Below are 18,439 nucleotides of genomic sequence, written 5' to 3'. Positions count from 1 at the left end.
GGTAGTTTTTTTTTGTTGTTGTTGTTTTGTTTTTTTAATAGCAACCTGAGAGACCAACTCCCAGGACTGCACCCAGGGAAATAAGAAGAATGCCTTCAGAGTAGCCGGACTTAGGAATAGTTATTTATCTGAGGGAATAAGACTCACACACGTACTGACCAGACCAGTTGCTTTATTTTCTTTCAAGTTCTTCTTTTCCTTTCTTATATCCATCCCATCCAAAGGGAAAAAGTTACATCTGAGGGAGTGAGTAACCATGACAACAAGTTGCTGAGGAATTTTTGTAGGGAGTAGGTCTTTAATAGCCAGACTTAGCAAGCAGGGAACTGGCACCAAAGTTGCTTTGTGTCTGACCTTGGTTTCACAATTAGACACCTGGGAATTTGTCCTTGTGTATTAGCTGGGAAGGTTTAACTTGTGAGGCATTTAGTCTAGTTTGAATTTGTTTTGAGGCCTAAAATAAGCTAATTGTATATATCTTGTCTAGACCTGAGAAGAAACTGCTGTTTTCTTTATGTCCGTCTGAGCTAGTGATAAAAAACAGGGCCTAAGTGTCTTACAGTCCTTGTGGAATAATAGATCTAATTAGACGCATATCCTAGTATATCTTTATTCATCAAAATTATACAGCTTAAGAAGAAATCATCTTTCTGACCATCCACAGACACATGTGTCCAAAAAGTGCAAACCACACCACCAATGGACTGTGGAAAGAACCCCACAGCTGTTTTTAGGAAATAACGTGGTAGCACAAGAGAAAAACTGGTTACAGACAGAAGCAACCAGTTTTCAGAGACCGTGGTCCCATAAGCCTTGCTTAACGAGATCCCTTCATCAGAGCATTACTCCTCTGGTGGGTTGCTGTCTGAACTATCACTTGTCATCTACTGTGTGTTCTTGTGGCCTCTGGTAAAGCTGTTGCTACCAGCAGCTTTCAGCCTTTTCTACTGCACAAAGTCCCATCCCATAACACATCTGATTTTAATCACGTGAATGTCAATTATGCATGGGCCTAAGAGGGTAAGTTGGGGATTCCCTGTAGAAGTTTACCTAAGGATACAGTTTACCTTACTGGGCATGCTCCCAAAACCAGCTCAGGCCAATGGGCCCTTGAATTCTTCATGCTCGGATATGTTGGGAATATACTAGAATAGAAACTGTCTAAATTTGGTTATTGATATGGCCAGAGAAACTTATGCTATTGTTCAGAGAGGGGTCTATAGGTAACCTGAGTCAGGTGGGATCCAGGGAGTACGGAGGTTTCTAGGGATGCTGTATGGAGAAGGATCTGTGTGTAGTTCATGGAGGTGAAGGCTGTAGGCTGCCATGCGCATTATTGGCAGAAGAGGGGAGGCTGTGTAAGTACACACCAAGTGAAGCCCCAAGATGCTCAATTATTTCTAAGCCTGCCCACCTTGCTGACATTTGACTGAGGGTAGTTTATAGGAATTTTCTATTGATTGCACTAACATTGAGTTTTCTTCTCAGATTTGTATCCCTCCCCTCCTCCTCCTCTTCTTTTCTTAAAGGCAGGGTTTTTCTGTGTAGCCCTGCCTGTCCTTAGAACTCACTTTGTAGACCAGGCTGGCCTTAAGATTCACCTGCCTCCGCCTCTGGAGTGCTGGGTTTAAAAGTGTGCTCCACCATCGCCAGGCTCTTTTAATTTTTAAATGGGGTCTTAATGTACGTGGTCCTGAGTGTCAGGATTAGAGGCATGCATCACTATGTCCAGCTTCAGAAACATCTCCTTCATTTAAGAAAATTAGTTGCTGATGGGGGTGGTGCATGTCTTTAGTTCCAGCATTTGAGAGGCAGAGGCAGGCAGATCTCTGTGAGTTCAAGGCCAGCCTGGTCTAGAAATCGAGTTCCAGGACAGCCAGGACTGTTCCATAGAGAAACCTGTCTCAGAAAACAGAAAAAAGAAAGAACAAAAAAATCAGTGAAATAAAGAAAAATGTGATTAATAGTGCAGCTGTGTAACCAGATGTGGAACTATGCAGAAACCCCGTAGTCAGACGAGGCCAAAGGAGGCGATGTTCAACTGTTCTATAAAGGTGGGAGCTGGGTGTGATGGTGCACACCTGTGCAATCCCTAGCCCCGGAGGTAGGAGCAACGGAACCAAGGGTCCAGCTCACTCTTGGCTATAGAGTGAGTTTCAGGCCAGCTGGGATGCCCCAGATCCTGTCTCAAAAGAGAAGACAAACAAACAAAATGTGGAAGCCCTGGGTTTGGAGTTAACAACTAGAACATCTGAGACCTGAAGATGCTAAGGTCTCACAGTGGTCTATCTACAGAGCCGAGCCCTTACCTCTGGCTGGAGAGATGGCTCAGTGGTTAAGAGCACTGGCTGCTCTTCTAGAGGATTCAGGTTCAGTTCCCAGCACCGGCATGGCAGCTCTCAACTGTCTATAACTCCAATTCTAGGAGATCCAATGCTCTCACACAGACATACATGTGGACAAAACACCAAGGCAAATAAAATAAGTTTTAAAAAATTTTCTTCTTTGCAATCCTTTCTCAGAAACAACTATTATTCACAAGCACCTCGTGCTCCCACAGGAATCAGGTCCTACCAATTATTCCAATCAAGGCTCTTAGTCATTTTGCAGATGACTAAGGCTCAAAATGGTGACATGAATTGTTTCAGATCATACCTTGATGCAAACATTTGATTGAAAGATAACACACACAAGTTTTATTTTGCATATATATATGCCGCCCGGCACTTATATTTCTTTTTATTTGATAGTTTTTCTACAGCTCAAAATTATTTTGACTTTTAAAATTTGTGCTGTGTAGTCTCTCATACCTGTAATCCTGGCCAGGTTAGGGCAAGGTCATCGGTCAAAGGTCACCATGGCCAGCCTGAACATTGTGACCCTGCTTCAAACAAATAAAACAAAAGAAGTAGCTGGAGGTGGTGGTGCACGCTTTCAATTCCAGCACTCGGGAGGCAGATGCATGCGGATCTCTGAGTTTGAGGCCAGCCTGGGCTCTGTAGATAGACCTTGTCTCAAAAAATTAAAACAAATAAATATTCTATAGCCACCCCCCACCCCCCCACCCCCGCCAACTGCTGAAAGGCTAGCTTTCAGCAGGTCAGGAATTGAAGAGGAGGTTTGGCATTCAGTGGCTAATCATACAATAGACCTTTTTCTCTGAGGGAGCAAAACTTAATTTTCTGGGGCCGGGGAAAACACACACACACACACACACACACACACACACACACACACACACACACGTCAGGATCTCTATTCTCCCTTACCTCCTTCCTGATGTCCCCTTGACACCTTTCCTTCTAAGGTTTTCCCTTACAATTTATACACCCCAGCAAAACACTTCAAGCAACATAAAAATTACAAGGCGGTTACATTCTATTTTTTAGGTGAATGATTACAATGAATACAAGTAAAAAACAGCATTTCCTCGTTTCCCATACATGATTAAACATTTTACATATCCCAGGTGAAAAACAAATTATTCCCAAGGACCCACATACATTCATGTCCAAGCAACTTGTTACAGATTTACAAAGTGTAAGCAAGCAAGGAACTTTTCTCAGCCAGTTCTTTTATTGGTAGGCTGTATTTTGTGATTACAAAGAAAGGATCAATCATTTTATTTATCTCAAAAGGTAATCCTATGAAAATTCTTAAGAGAATCACAAATCTAAACTTTTATACATATAAAACAATCAGTCGTTTATTTATTTATTTATTTTTACCATGCGTCATTTCTACTTTAAGTCCAGAGTGCACACCTACTCAATAATTTTTTATTAAATCATATGAGGAAGCTGAGGGCAAAAATGGGTAGAAGGAAATAATCATCGCCTTTGATCACCAACCCATCCTAGCAAGAAAGGCACCTCAGCAAGCAATAACCAGGCTGCCATTGTTCTTGTTCCCTGACCTCAATGAGTCCCTCGCTCAACTAACAAGAGTGTGCCTTTCTAGACTTTAGATTGTTCTCCAAGGGTTTCTACTTCAAAGCCACTAACAACAATGTCTTAACCTGTTTACTAACAACCTACATCTCTGAATTCTTTCTAAGGGTGGTGGTTGAATCATTAATCTGCTCCAGCAGCAATGGTTGGAAAAAGTCAATCACTGTTATTGTGAGTACCAGTAACATTGGTCAGTGAGGACTAGAAACCCCCTTAGAATTTTCATACAACTTATAGATTACGAGGGACGTGGTGACCTCGAGGGCAATAAAGAGAGCTTATTGGGGTCCTCAGGAAATGCAGTCCTCGGGCTCTGCCTCTCCAAGGCCCGTGCACCGTGTGGGGCTGACTGCTAGCTCTGCCGTATTCCATGAGTTCCAAAGCTGATCGCTGTTCACTTCTCAGGCTCCCAACACCCCCCCACCTGAGTTTTCCTCTGTTGATAATTAGGGAGCGCGGGGGTGTCCAGAGGGAGCTTCAGTGGCCTGGGGCAAGGGCTGGAAGAGGGGTGCAGGTGGGGGCACCCAGGCCTGGGACAGCTGAAGGACTGGCTTTGGTGTAGGGAGATAGAGCCGAGTTCTGAAATGTGTTGCCGGTGGAGAAAGGGGCAAGTCGGGGAGACGGCAGGGGCTGTGTAGCTGATGTCGATTTTAGAACGGACCGCATCGAACAGGAGGTTTCCGAGGCAGAGCACACAAGGAAAAGCGTTGGGAATGTAGAGAGGAGTATATAGGCCTGGAGCCACCACAGGCTTCTTTGTTTGTTTGTTTGTTTTTCGAGACAGGGTTTCTCTGTGTAGCTTTGCGCCTTTCCTGGAGCTCACTTGGTAGCCCAGGCTGGCCTCGAACTCACAGAGATCCTCCCGGCTCTGCCTCCCGCGTGCTGGGATTAAAGGCGTGCGCCACCACCGCCCGGCTTCTATGTAGTTTTGGTGCCTGTCCTGGAGCTCACTCTGTAGACCAGGCTGGCCTCGAACTCACAGAGATCCGACAGGCTTCTTTTGAGATAGTCTTTCCGTGCAGCCCTGGCTGACTTGGAGCTCACTATATAGACCAGGCTAAACTCAGACTTCCCAGGATCATTCTGTCTCTGCCTCTAAGGTTGGGATTGAAGCATGAGCCATTATACCCAGCTCCACTATAGGACTGTAGGTTCTTTTTTTTTTTTTTTTTTTTTTTTTTTTTTTTTTGGTTTTTTGAGACAAGGTTTCTCTGTAGCCCAGGCTGGCCTCCAACTCACAGAGATCCGTCTGGCTCTTCCTCCCGAGTACTGGGATTAAAGGTGTGCGCCACCACCGCCCCGGGCAGGTTCCTGAGTTTTAAAAGTGCTTGGTTTTGGAAGCCCTGCCTTGGGCATAGAAGCTCCTTCATTTGAGCATCATACACTGAAAAGAAGCCCCTAGCACACCTCATTGAGCACACACATCTCCAGGGGGGAGGCTCCGTCCTTCCCCAGTGGCGACCCCAGGAGACCACTCACCTTGCAATGAGGCAGCAGTCTTGGGGCGAACAGCATGCGTCTCCTTCAGCTTGAACTCTTGGCCCTTCCATCCTGCCCTCTGTGGTGCTGCTTCTGGGGAGCAGAGGGCTTGAGCACATGACTGTAGGCCCGCAAGTCCTCCAGACATGGTTTTGAGGCTCCCTGCTCTCCTGCCTACGGGCCAAGGGTCATGACCTTTAACTGCATAATGTTAACGGATGCCCTCTTCTGGGAAAGGAAACTAATTCTTGCCACATGCTCACACTAGCACTATCTCATTGGGCGGCATACCTGACTGCTAAGGCCCATCCTCCCAAGAACAGGCAGCAGTATCCGTGGCCTGGGGGCACAGGACATGGACCAGGTTCAGTCCAGTAACTGTACTCTCACAGCAACCTTGCACTTGGGGCGTGAGGTCAGTATTTAGGGGCCCTGTGGGAGGATGGTAAATCATTTCTGAAATATGGCCAGTGGTTTGTCAGTAAAAGGCCTGGGGAAGGGTCCCCTTTACCCTTCCCAAAGCCAGTTTGTGACAAGTGAGCATATTGAATGTATTCTTATTGTCGGGCCCCAAAGAAACCCAGGAGAAAAGGCTGAGGTGCCTCGAGGCCACCAAAGTGCACACTGGCAGCCGGGCTCACTCAGCCCGTGGCCCTCGCTGCTCTTCTCCCCCTCCTCCTGCCCTACACCTTCCCCCGGCTTCTCTTTCCCATACAACCCTGCCATGTCGGCCTCATGCTCTCTCTGCCCTCTTGAATCTCTCTGTCATCTTGTCTCTCTCCCTCCCTCTCTCACTCTCCACCCCGCTCTTACCCATCATGACCTGGTTCAGTCTACTGGCCATATTTCGTCTACGTCTTTCTTTCTCTGCTCTGGACTCTGCGCTGCCTCTGGCTGTACATTCCCTCAGATCTACAATAAAATCCTTCTCCTCAACCATAACTTGGAGTGGGCATGTCCTCGCTCTCACTCAGTTACGCCTTTGGATTTTCCAGAGAAGCAGGGAATTCGGATGTGAATCTTGTGAGACTGTCTAACTGTGTTGTCCAAACTGGTCTCAAACTTCTAGACTCAAGTGGTCGTCCTGCCTCAGTTTCCCAATTTGGCTGAGACTACAGGTGCAAACACTACACGTGGCTTTTATGTACTGATTATTAAATGTAGCAATTAACCCAGCTAAAACAGAAAGCAAACAAACAAAGCTTCTGCTGGACTAATTAACCTCTTCTCTGCACCTCCAGCCAGCAGCTCTCGGGTTTCTCCCCGCCCCAGGGCTGGGCCCAGATTTTGCAGTCTGTTCAACAAATTGAGCACGCGCTACAATAGTTGTAGGCCCTGGGGACACAGCAGTAAACTCTAAGGCAGAGCCCTGCCCAAGCAAAGCTGCAATAGCATGTATGTAGAGTGACAGGTAAAAAGGAACGTTTGAGTTCCCTGTCACAGGATGTGAGGAACAGGGGAGATGGGGAACCAAGGTGAGCAAAGGTGTGATTGTGTGGAGGAGTTAAGGAGATTAGAACCAGAGACAAGCTAGAGAAGTGCCCAGTGGAAAAGCGGGTTAAGGGAGCTGGTGCTGGGAAGCCTGAAGCCACATCTAAACCCTAGATACCAAGAGAACTGCATCCCTTTGCCATTTCTGACACTTGGGTTGTTAGATACTCAGCTCTCCTATTACCACCCTGGTCTGATGCTCCTTTCCTTATTCTCTTATGATTTCTTTATGCATCGTGCACATGTGTGTACACCATACATGCACGCACACTCAGTCTGTTATGGGTCTGGGGTCTTTCAGAGATTCATCAGTCTGACTATCAGTGTTTTGTTGTTGGGTTGTTTTTTTTTTGTTTTTTTTGTTTTGTTCTGTTTTTTAAGACAGAGTTTCTCTGTGTAACAGCCCTAGCTGTCCTGGAACTCGATTTGTACATCAGGGTAGCCTTGAACTCACAGAGATCCACCTGCTTCTGCCTCCCAAGTGCTGGGATTAAAGGTGTGTACCATCATACCCGGCTGGTTTTTTTTTTTTTTTAATAAATAAGAGGCTTTATTAATAATTACTGGCCAGGACCACAGCAGAGACTTGGAATTTTCTGCCTATGGTCTGGATCCGATGTTAGTACAGTTTATAAAGGAAACACACACACACAAAGTTAAAGTGTTTTTTCTCGGGGGAGGGGAGTCAGGGCTAGGGCATAAGCTCACATCCTGCCTTTGTGTAAGCAGTGCCTAATTTTATAACAGACATCCCGAAGGTGTCTTAGTTCTCCAGCAAGCAAGCAGTTTTTAAAACACCAAAGCTAGTAGTTAGTTACCAGGACCCATTGTCTTGCAAGAACAATAGAGGCAATTTCTTAATATTAGCTCACCCAGTCTGGGAAGTCATCTATCCTGGGCAAGATCACTGACGGGGGCGGGGGGTGGGGGTGGGTGGGGGTGTTACATTTCCCAAACTAGCCGCTTATAAACGGAAGCAATTTTCTCATGGATTCTTCAGGTAGAGCAGTCTTTAAATTTTGAACATGTTAGCCAGGCAGTGGTGGTGCTCTCACCTTTAATCCCAGCACTCGGGAGGCAGAGCCAGGTGGATCTCTGTGAGTTAGAGGCCAGCCTGGTCTACAGAGTGAGTTCCAGGACAGCCAGGGCTACACAGAGAAACCCTGTCGTGAAAAACAAAGGAAAAAAAAAACTTGAACATGTTATTCACTATTACAAGTCAGTATTTATTTATTGGTGTTTCAACACAGGGCTCTCACTGTGTAGCCTAGGTTGGCCTTAAATTTACGGTGATCCTCCTGTCTCAGCCTCTAGAGTGCTAGCATCACAGCTATGCACTCCCACACTGGGCCTGGAACTTTTTTGTTTAGTTAGTTATGGTTTGAGATGGTCCTGTTGTGTAGCCCAGGCTGACCTTGAACCCCAGCTCTTGATTCTCCTGCCTCAGCCTGCTAATGGTTGAGGATTACAGGTATGTGTGTCATGAAGCCTGACTACTGTTAAACTTTTTGAGGGTAGAAAGCTCAACTCCTGTTCAACTCGGGTCTCCTCGCTCCGGAGTTCACTTAAAAATGTGGACTTACACATTCTACCTCACACCTCAGGTCTTGATCGCCTTGTCTGTAAAACGGATGATTCAGAATTCTCTCTCCGGATTGTGGTGAGGAGAAAATGAGACACAAGGTGGAAAATTTGGGGAATCCAGTTACCTGGGTCCTGGGAGGTCGTTGTATTGTCTTGAAACAGGGTCTCACTATGTAGCCCTGGCTGGCCTGGCACTCTGTGGACCAGACGGACTTTGAATTTGCTGATGCTCCTGCTTCTGCCTCCAGAGCAATAGGATGACAGGCATTCATCACAACCTCTGGCTTCTAGGTTTTTGGAAGGATTGCCCTGCTGTGAATTGATACCTTACCCTGGGATGCAGGGAATAATGCTTGCCCACCGTCGCCAGGGACCCGACACTGGCTTTTCTGCGGCCACCCAGGGTCTCAGTTTCCTCCTCTAAGGAGACAGGACGGGGGGGGGGGGGGGATGGAAGGGGTAGGGGGGTAGCTGGACAAAGGGGGTGGGGGCGGGGCCACGTAGCCCAGGCTAGTCTTGCCTGGCCTTTCAGCTTCTGCTCTTAGGCTGGACCGGGTCTGGGCCACCTAACCTTTGCTCCTCCTAGTCACTAGCTCAGGCATACCAGCCCCCTCCCAGGGTGAGTCCAAACAAAGGCCGGTCTCAGGGGACCCACCGCGGCCGAATCCGCGATCAGCTTAACTGGGCGGCTGGCCGAGCCGTTAGAGAGAGAGAGAGCACGGCCAGAAATCCAGGGCCCCTCGCCGGCCTCTGAGCTCCCGCAAAAGCTGATCTTGCGCGACCCCGCTAGACACAGGGAAGAGGGGCGTCACCAGCCCCCCTCCTTGCTTCCGCGCTCCCCTCCCCATTCTTTTCCCATGCTGTGGGAGGCAAAGGGTTAAATCCCATAGAGCTGATGTTCTGACTCCAGGCTAGAGGGGCCCGGGAAGCTGGGGTCACTTCCTGCTCCGTCCCAGTCACCCTGAACTGGTCCCCGGGTCCTCAGCCGGGAATCACCCCTGGAGAAGGACCCTGGCGTTCTCGGCGTCCAGCCGGTCCCCCGAGGCAGGGCACGGCAGGGGTTAAGTCCCCCGGGGCTGGCCTCAGTCTTCCGGCTTTTCCCGGACCCCACAGCCGTGAGTCGGGGCCGCCTGGGTTCCCGGGGTGGCCTGGAGGCCCGGGACAGCCGCCGGGGAACAATAGGGCCAAGGAGGCGGCGACGGGTGCGGGGCGCGGGCCGGGCCCGGGGCGGCGGGGGCGGCGGCCGGGGGATTGTGGGAACCGCGCGGGGGCCGCCGCGGGGGAGGGGAGGCGCGCGCGCGCCGGGCGAGCGGGTCCGGCCGGGGGCGGCGGGGCGGCCGCCGCTCCCCGGGACCCGGGAAAGCCTGGGCGATCGCGGCGGGGAGGGGACGCTGGCGGCGCGGCCGGCCTTTCGGAGCCGGGGACCGGGGTCCGGCGCTGCGGGGCCGGGAGCGCTGGAGCCCCGGGTCCGCCCGGGGGCGGGGGGCGGCGTCGAGGGCGGTCCCGCTGCCTCCTTGTCAGGGTCACCCTGGGCCGCGCGCACCTCCTCCGCGGGAAGGCAGCCGCCTCGGGCCGTCCTTCCCGCCTCGGGCCTCCCCGGGGCCCGCGGGGGCCGGCGGCTGGCGCTCCCCGGCCCGGGCTGCTTCCCAGGACTTCTGGCCTCCCTGCCCTTGCTACTTCTTGGCTGTGGCCTTGTCATTAACCCTTTCCCTTCTAAGGTAGGCCCCCGAGTTGAAGTTTCTCGCTCAGTCCAAGTACCTGAGCTCCTACCGGCCCTCGGTCTGCTCAGCAGAGTACCTTTCCCCGCTCCGGGGAGGCGCCTCCAGTGGTCTCCATCTCCGCTCAAGACACAGGTCGGGGGAGACTGTGGAGATGACACTCATTTCTGCCATTAACTTCGGAGTCTGCGGCCGCTCCTTTGCACTGGTCAGCTAGCTGTCTGTTGCTTCAGCGGCTTCACACACCAGCTGCCTCCTGGAGAGCTTTGGTGCACAAAGTACCCGTCCACACTGTCACCCCAAGGCTAGGCCGTTCCAGGGATCCGTTACATGTGTAAATGTGAGCGCCCTCCTGCAGTGTGCTCCTGTGGTCCTCTTCTCTCTCCTGGGAAGCATCCCTGGTTTTGAGCCCCAGGGGGCTCACTCTGAACTTGCTTCCCTTTGCCAACCGATCGTTAAAGACATTGAACCAAGTAGGTTTTCCGGGAGCAAGGGGTGTCCATGTCTAGTTCATTCAGTCATCCAGCGAAGTTGTTACTGGCCACCTGTCCTAGGCATGTGATAAAAAAGCATCGACCAACTGAGCGGGGCAGAAGGATGGTTCCCCGGGCGGGTCTGGAAATGGATGGCTTTGGGGAGCTCAAGAGACCCATTTTCTCCGACCTCGTCACTGGGTCCAGCTGCTCCCCGGAATTTCTCCAGCCCATTCTCACAGTCGGGGCTCATTCGGAGCCTTACTCCTGGTTCTCCTGCCAGTAGCCCACAAGTTTGCGTCTCATGTGACTGTCAAGGTCACTGGGTGCTTTCGCACAGGGGCAAGCCAGACACAGAGCGCGGCGTGTGTGGTCTTAGCGCTGTTATTTTCCAGGTTGGGCCGTGGAGTTATCTCCCGGTGCTGCTGTACTAATCTCTGAAATGGACAAATGATCCCCGAGTCTCCCAAGGCAGGGAGAGAAGCAGGGACACCTGATAGTCACCGTGCCCTCCCGGTGGATACTTGCTCACCAGCCTGCCACCTTCCTTCCTTCCCCTTCTTCCTTTTGTTTGAGACAAGATCTCATGTAGCTGAGACTGACCTTGAACTTCTGGTCTTCCTGTTTCTATCCCCCCCAAGCATGCCACCAAGCCAGGCATCCCTTTTCCTCTCCCTTTCGCTTTCCCAAGTCCCCAGGTCTTCTGTAGAATCCCCGACTTCAGACCTCACCTTCCCACCCCGAGGCTGACCCCCTTTCTCTGCTTAGATGATGGCAAAGTGCTCCAGTCTTGTGAGTCTCTGTCCCTTCAGGGAAACTTTTTTTTTAACCCTTTAAAAGCTGTCAGTCTCAGCTCTCTCTGGGGCTCATAAAGGAAGAGTTTATTGGTCTCAATTAGCAGTCCCATAAAGGAAGAAAATTGGAGTCTTAATGAGCTTTGTCTGATTTGCAAAATAACACGTTTCCAGGCCTCTGGGCATGGGATGTGTGGGGTGAAAGTCTGCCTCCCCTGTGAATGTTGGATAGCGCTCCAGCCTTCCATCTAGGTACAAAGGATTATGACTGACGAGTTTTTAATTGACTCTTTCCATTCACTGAGTTGCTTCATTGAGGTCTTAAGATCTACAGTGTTTGGAACCAGGCCTCTGGGGCATGGGGCTCAGGGAGAGGTGGTGCCAGAAAAGAGGGCAGCAGGCCACTGAGAGTCACAGCAGCGGCCGCACAAAGAAAAGCACAAACCCAAGTGGAATTGTGTGGCCATCTCTCCCCAACAGAGTCCCTGGAACCTTCGCAGTCAGGAGCTCTGGGATGGAGCCCGAGACGGTGCTGTGGGGCCCAGATCTGCAGGGTCCTGAAGAGATCCGGAACAATGCTCACCCAGGTGAGGGGCACAAGGGACTGTGGCTCTAGTGGCCCCGGCTCCGGGAGGGGCCCCGACTCTGGGCAATCACAGGGGAGGGAAGAGAGACCAGATCCCATGTTGTGAGAGGAGATGAGGGCTGGAGACTCCCTTTCTGTCTGTAGGTGCTGAAAGTGGGAATGAAGAGGAGAGCCCTCAGCAGGAAAGTTCTGGGGAGGAGATCATCCTGGGAGATCCAGCTCAGAGTCCAGAATCCAAGGACCCACCAGAAATGCCCCTGGAGAGCCCTTCCCAGGATGCCTCAGCCCCTCAGGATTCCCCAGCCACACTGGGTTCTTCCAACCCCTTAGACCACCAGACCCCTATGGACCCATCAGCCTCTGAGGTAGTCCCTTCCCCATCTGAGTGGACCAAGGCCTGTGAGACCAATTGGCAGTGGGGAACCCTGACCACCTGGAACAGCACCCCCGTAGTCACTGCCAGTGAACCCAGCCTGCGGGAGCTGGTGCAGGGCCGCCCTTCTGGGGCTGAGAAGCCATACATCTGTAATGAGTGTGGCAAGAGCTTTAGCCAGTGGTCCAAACTGCTCCGCCACCAGCGCATCCACACCGGGGAGCGGCCCAACACATGCTCCGAGTGTGGCAAGAGCTTCACGCAGAGCTCGCACCTAGTGCAACACCAGCGCACACACACAGGGGAGAAGCCCTACAAGTGCCCCGACTGTGGCAAGTGCTTCAGCTGGAGCTCCAATCTGGTGCAGCACCAGCGCACGCACACGGGTGAGAAGCCCTACAAGTGCACGGAGTGCGAGAAAGCCTTCACCCAAAGCACCAACCTCATCAAGCACCAGCGGTCCCACACTGGCGAGAAGCCCTACAAGTGTGGTGAGTGCCGGCGTGCTTTCTACCGCAGCTCGGACCTCATCCAGCACCAGGCCACACACACAGGCGAAAAGCCCTACAAGTGCCCCGAGTGTGGCAAGCGCTTTGGTCAGAACCACAACCTGCTCAAGCACCAGAAGATCCACGCAGGGGAGAAGCCATATCGCTGCACCGAGTGCGGCAAGAGCTTCATCCAGAGCTCCGAGCTGACGCAGCACCAGCGCACGCACACGGGGGAGAAGCCCTATGAGTGCCTGGAGTGTGGCAAGAGCTTTGGCCACAGCTCCACGCTCATCAAGCACCAGCGGACGCACCTCCGGGAGGACCCCTTCAAGTGCCCCGTCTGTGGCAAGACCTTCACGCTGAGTGCCACGCTGCTGCGCCATCAGCGCACACACACCGGCGAGCGGCCCTACAAGTGCCCCGAGTGCGGCAAGAGCTTCAGCGTCAGCTCCAACCTCATCAACCACCAGCGCATCCACCGCGGGGAGCGGCCGTACATCTGCGCGGACTGCGGCAAAAGCTTCATCATGAGCTCCACGCTCATCCGCCATCAGCGGATCCACACGGGCGAGAAGCCCTATAAGTGCTCGGACTGTGGCAAGAGCTTCATTCGCAGCTCGCACCTCATCCAACACCGCCGCACGCACACGGGCGAGAAGCCCTACAAGTGTCCCGAGTGCGGCAAGAGCTTCAGCCAGAGCTCGAACCTCATCACGCACGTGCGCACACACATGGACGAGAACCTCTTCGTGTGCTCCGACTGCGGCAAGGCCTTCCTGGAGGCTCAGGAGCTGGAGCAGCACCGCGTGATCCATGAGAGAGGCAAGACACCTGCCCGGAGAGCTCAGAGTGACAGCTTGCTAGGGCTTGGGGATCCTGCCCTGCTGACCCCGCCACCAGGAGCCAAACCCCACAAGTGTCTGGTCTGTGGAAAGGGCTTCAATGATGAGGGCATCTTCATGCAGCACCAGCGGGTTCACATTGGAGAAAACCCCTACAAAAATGCAGACGGTCTCATAGCACACCCGGCCCCCAAGCCTCTGCAGTTCCGCTCCCCCAGGTTCCCCTTTGGAGGCAATTCACACCCAGGTGCTCCAGAGGGCAGAGCGGACCCCCCAGGACAGTCCTTGAAAGTGCCAGAGGGTCAGGAGGGTCTCAGCCAAAGGCTGGGGCCACTGTCCTCCAAGAGCTATGTCTGTTCCCACTGTGGAGAAAGCTTCCTAGACAGGGCCGTGCTCCTGCAACATCAGCTCACCCACGGCAATGAGAAGCCCTTTCTCTTTCCCGAGGGTAGGACTGGCCTCGGGGAAGGGGCAGAGCCCAGTCCCTTCCTAAGTGGAAAGCCCTTTAAATGCCCAGAATGCAAAAAAAGCTTTGGCCTGAGCTCTGAGCTGCTGCAGCACCAGAAAGTCCATGCGGGTGGCAAGTCCCGGAAGAGCTCGGAGCTGGGGAAGAGCTCGTCAGTGCTGCTGGAACACCTCAGGAGCCCCTTGGGGGCCAGACCCTACAGCTGCTCTGATTGTGGGGCCTCCTTCCTCCATCGACTAGCTCTTACCCGCCACCAGGAAACCCACACTCAAGAAAGGGCCCCCACTCCTGAGGACCCCCCTTCAGAGCCAGCTACCTTGTCCACAAACCAGGAAGATGAGGGAGAGGCCTCTACCCCCCCAAAGAGCAGCAGCCACAGGGAAGAGGAAAGTCCTAAAACTCTCTCAGAGGAAAAGCCCTATCTGTGCCCTGAGTGTGGAGACGGCTTCACAGAAGTTGCAGCTCTCCTCCTCCACAGGAGCTGTCACCCAGGTGTCTCCCTGTGAAGTAGGTTCGGAGACCAGGGTCCTCTCTCTCCTGAGAAATTGTGGGGAAAGAAGGCCGACCCCATCAGATCATAGAAAAGTGGAGGGTCAAGAACCCTGGGAAGAAATAGTGCATTTGCATCAGCAAAGAGAAGCCTATGAGATTGTGGGTGGGAACCACTTACAAGCCGTAGAGAAGAACTGCTGGGTTAGAAGCCCTATAAATATGTAGGAAACAAAGCCCTTTAAGTCTGTAGCAGAGAAATCCTGTAAACCATAGTGGGGAAAAGCCCTATTAATTGTAGGAAGAGGTTCTAACACGTCTCTAGACAAACCCATAAAAGTGTATCAAAATCCTTATCAGAATCCTCGGGTGGGAGAGGTATAGGGAATACAGTCAGCACTGACTTGTGAGGTGCCCTGGATGATGGAGGAAACACCTGAACTCTTCCTAGTATTTATTCTCTCCCGGCAGCCTTGGCCAGAGGAAGGTCCTCAGCAGGGAGGTTGTGTGGGATCTCAGCTGAGCTAGAAGAGAAATGGGGAGGAAATGACTAGGGGCTTCCAGACCCTCAGGTGGGACAAGACTCCATTGCACTGGGGGATTTTGGTGAATCGTATGTACTAAGGGAAGGAAGACTGGGGGGGGTAAGAGCCCCCCAAAATGACAAGCCATTTTAAGGGCTGGAGTTTGGGGTGCATAACAAACGTTAAGTGTAAGAATATTGAGAAAATGTTGAGAAACCACCTCAGCTATTAGGGGAAAGTTATGTTTGTTTGAAGGGAAGCAAAGCATGGTGGAGAAACTGCAGTTGGAAGCTGGCCAGTTTCTCCTCCCCCTGGGAGCTTGTTAAACTTCAAGTGCAAGCAGATCCCAGTTCAGGCCGTCAGGGTTCTCCTCAGACAGGCAGGACCAGCCTCTCCCCAGCCCAGCTGGGGATGTCTACTCTGAGAGGCCTCTGGGCTTTCAAGGGGCCTCTGCCACATTCTCAGGTCTCACAGGTTTTACCTGAAATCTAACTGCCACAAGTCTTACTGCAGTGGTGTCCCGTTTCCTCGAATTCTGTCCTCAGTGGAGAGCCACTCGCTGCTAGCCAACTTCCAAAGAACAAATTCCTTCAGAGACTCCAGGCTTGTCAGTGCTTGTCCTCCCTGGACTTCTCCAGGTGCACGAGAGCCACTTGTGGGATCTCTGTGGTGACCAGGGATGGCAAGACAACACAATAGACAGACAGCTTTGGTTCACCAGCAACATGATCTAAACCTCAGGCTTTTGTGTGAACTCGACGTAAGGCTGCCTGCAGGATGAGCCAGGCTGCACAGGCTGGATGTCCTGACACGGCACAGACTGGACCAGAGTCCCTGAAGAGACAATGGAAACTTGACCACCTTCCTCATCCCCAGTACTTGGATGGCCTTGAGATGGGGTGATCAGATTTGATCCTGGCACTGGGAAGGGACAGACTCCACCTGATTCTTTTGGCGTTTCTCTCCTTAGCCAGAATCCAGTGGAGGACACGGAAGGATGAGAACGGCTCCCCTACCACACCCATCTCCTCCTCAGACACCACAGGCTAGACACTTCATTAACCCAGCCAAACCTGCTCACATGAGCTCTGGGACGGGGCAGAGACAGTTGTCCTATAAAGTGGTTGAAGAAAAACTTGGGCAAGAAACATCTGTAACAAAGACCCTTAAAGATGGGAAGGACTCGCCCCCATATTTGGGTAGCCCAATGCTGGCATTAGTGACATTCTGTCCAGAGTAGGAGGACTAAGACACCAAGTGATATGATCTTTAGGAGTCCTGTGCCCAGAAGAGTGACCTGGATCCCCATAAAGCTGTGGGAAAGACCTCTAATTCCATTACCTAAAAGTTTAAAAGGTAGAGACCCATCATTCTTCATCTATCCTGTCCCCAAGTGGATTGCCTGAAAGGACCAAAATTGAGAATACTGGGAGAAAAATGCCGGTCCTCCCGGGGAGAGGGAAAAGGCAGATCTTATACAATTACAGAGAGAGCCTTCCTAGAGACCCAAGTACCAGCTAGGGGGAGCACCATGGAGTCAGGGAGGAGCCTGTCTGTATATTGACAGAAATGCTGGTAAAGGGGGTATCCCTATAAAATGGAGTAGATACTCTCCTAAGTATAAGCTGATTCGTCTCCTTCTAAGGTGGTAGCAGAAACTAGAGAGAGAGGCATCCTTTGTAAAACCAGGAGCAGATTCCCTCAGACCCAGGTCTGAAAGTCTGTCACTGCTGGGGGAGGCGGTCAGTGTAACATGGCTGTAAACTGTTGAGGACTAAGATGTAGCATATGTAGCAGGATGCTCACATGTCCTGGAGACAAGTGAGGGCTATGGTCTTGACTTCAGCTCTAAGTGGACCATGTGGATAGGTGGTGGACTGGGTTCCTGCAGGAAAAGAGCAGAGCACAGAGCTCATGGTGAGACCTGTTCTTCTGGTCACCTCCCCCTCAGACCTAGCTACACCACAGAGGGGATCTGCTGCAGGACCCAGAGTCCTTGTAACTGGCTCAGGAAAAGGTCTCCCAGAGTTAAGTCTGGAAGGCATAATGGAGCCAACTCCACACTGGGCCAGGGCCCTCAGAAGTGCCCCAGCAGCCACGGGCAAGGGGTACAAGCATTGGAGAGGGTGGGGCTGCTTTGCCCCAAGGGGAAACCTAGAGCTGTTGTTAAGTGTGGAGGTCAGATAGAGCTCATAAAGGAACCGTGAATGGGGAGAGGACTTGAAACCATCGTGACCCCCCAGTCCGGGGGAGTGGCTCCCAGAATCCTTTGCCCTCACAGAGGAAGCCCTGTTTTTGAGTGTCGTGTGTCAGTAACGGTGATGTGTCCCCAGTGTCATGTTGAGTAGTTGAAGAGAATAAAGGGAGTCAGATTTCCCGAGTGTCTTCTCCTTCCTGCGTGTTCAGCCAACAGTGAGCTCAGAAGACGTGTCCTCTCCCGGAACTAGGGCCCACGAGGACCCTGAAACTCAGCATTGTCCCAAGCTTGCCCCTTTCCCAGGGCCCTGTGCTCCCTGGCCAGTATTTGCTCGTGCAAGGTTGACAGGTTTATGGAATTTTTAAAAGTCCATGGCCTCGTGAGATAGAGAAACCATTGGTAAGCTGGATGGCTGCCTGGTGGCTCTGGTACTGGTTCTTTTGGGCCCAGCACTGCAGCCTCCCAGTACCACAGGAAAAGCTCCCAGGACCTAGCTCTCAGAGCTGCCAGCTACCTCTCTAGGGTCTCTGGAGTCCTGGGCCTAGCTCAGCTCTCCTGTGACCTGTCCTCTTTGGGAGGTCTCTGGTGCCCTGGCTTCTGTCCCATCCCCAGGATAGCCTAGAGCTTCTCCCCATGGGAGGGGCTGAGGCTCTAGAAGTGCAGCCACTTACCCGGGCCCACAGGAAGTCATGTGGGAAGTCAGAGTGGCCTGGTGGCCACCGCCACACCAGCCACTATTTTCTCCTTGTAACGGTTGGGCCTGTTGAGAACTAGGTTTCGTCTAAGGCAGGTGGGATGACTCCAAGGAAGTCCTTGTGCCAGGCTGGCTTCTGTCTGTCCTACTGAGTCTGGTCACTGGCCCCCAAGGGACTGCCTGTGACCAACACTAGCCACAGCCTGTCTCTGCCCGTCTGTTATGGACTCTTGCTGAAGACACAAAGGCCTATCCCTGACCTTTCTCTTTTTAATGTAAAAACATTTT

General features: G+C 52.0%; 1 protein-coding gene across 2 annotated transcripts; it reads left to right on the top strand.

The window, feature by feature from the left end:
• The first annotated feature begins 9,467 nt into the window (after positions 1–9,467).
• Znf629 (zinc finger protein 629) lies at positions 9,468–17,637 on the top strand. 2 transcript variants are annotated; one of them, XM_006977039.4, is made up of 3 exons: positions 9,468–9,619; positions 11,970–12,076; positions 12,220–17,637. In XM_006977039.4, exons 2-3 carry the CDS (start codon positions 12,004–12,006, stop codon positions 14,751–14,753), a joined length of 2,607 nt encoding a protein of 868 aa, XP_006977101.1. In that variant the 5' UTR covers positions 9,468–9,619; positions 11,970–12,003; the 3' UTR covers positions 14,754–17,637. The 2 variants fall into 2 exon arrangements, with proteins under 2 accessions (XP_006977101.1, XP_006977102.1); XM_006977040.4 differs by lacking the exon at positions 9,468–9,619 and adding an exon at positions 9,817–10,222.
• Positions 17,638–18,439: the final 802 nt, after the last annotated feature.

This window comes from Peromyscus maniculatus, chromosome 1 (genome assembly GCF_049852395.1).
Source record: "Peromyscus maniculatus bairdii isolate BWxNUB_F1_BW_parent chromosome 1, HU_Pman_BW_mat_3.1, whole genome shotgun sequence".
NCBI classification, from domain to species: Eukaryota; Metazoa; Chordata; class Mammalia; order Rodentia; family Cricetidae; genus Peromyscus; species Peromyscus maniculatus.
The sequence above is the reverse complement of the archived record's forward strand: the minus strand, read 5'-3'. Positions and strand labels throughout refer to the sequence as shown.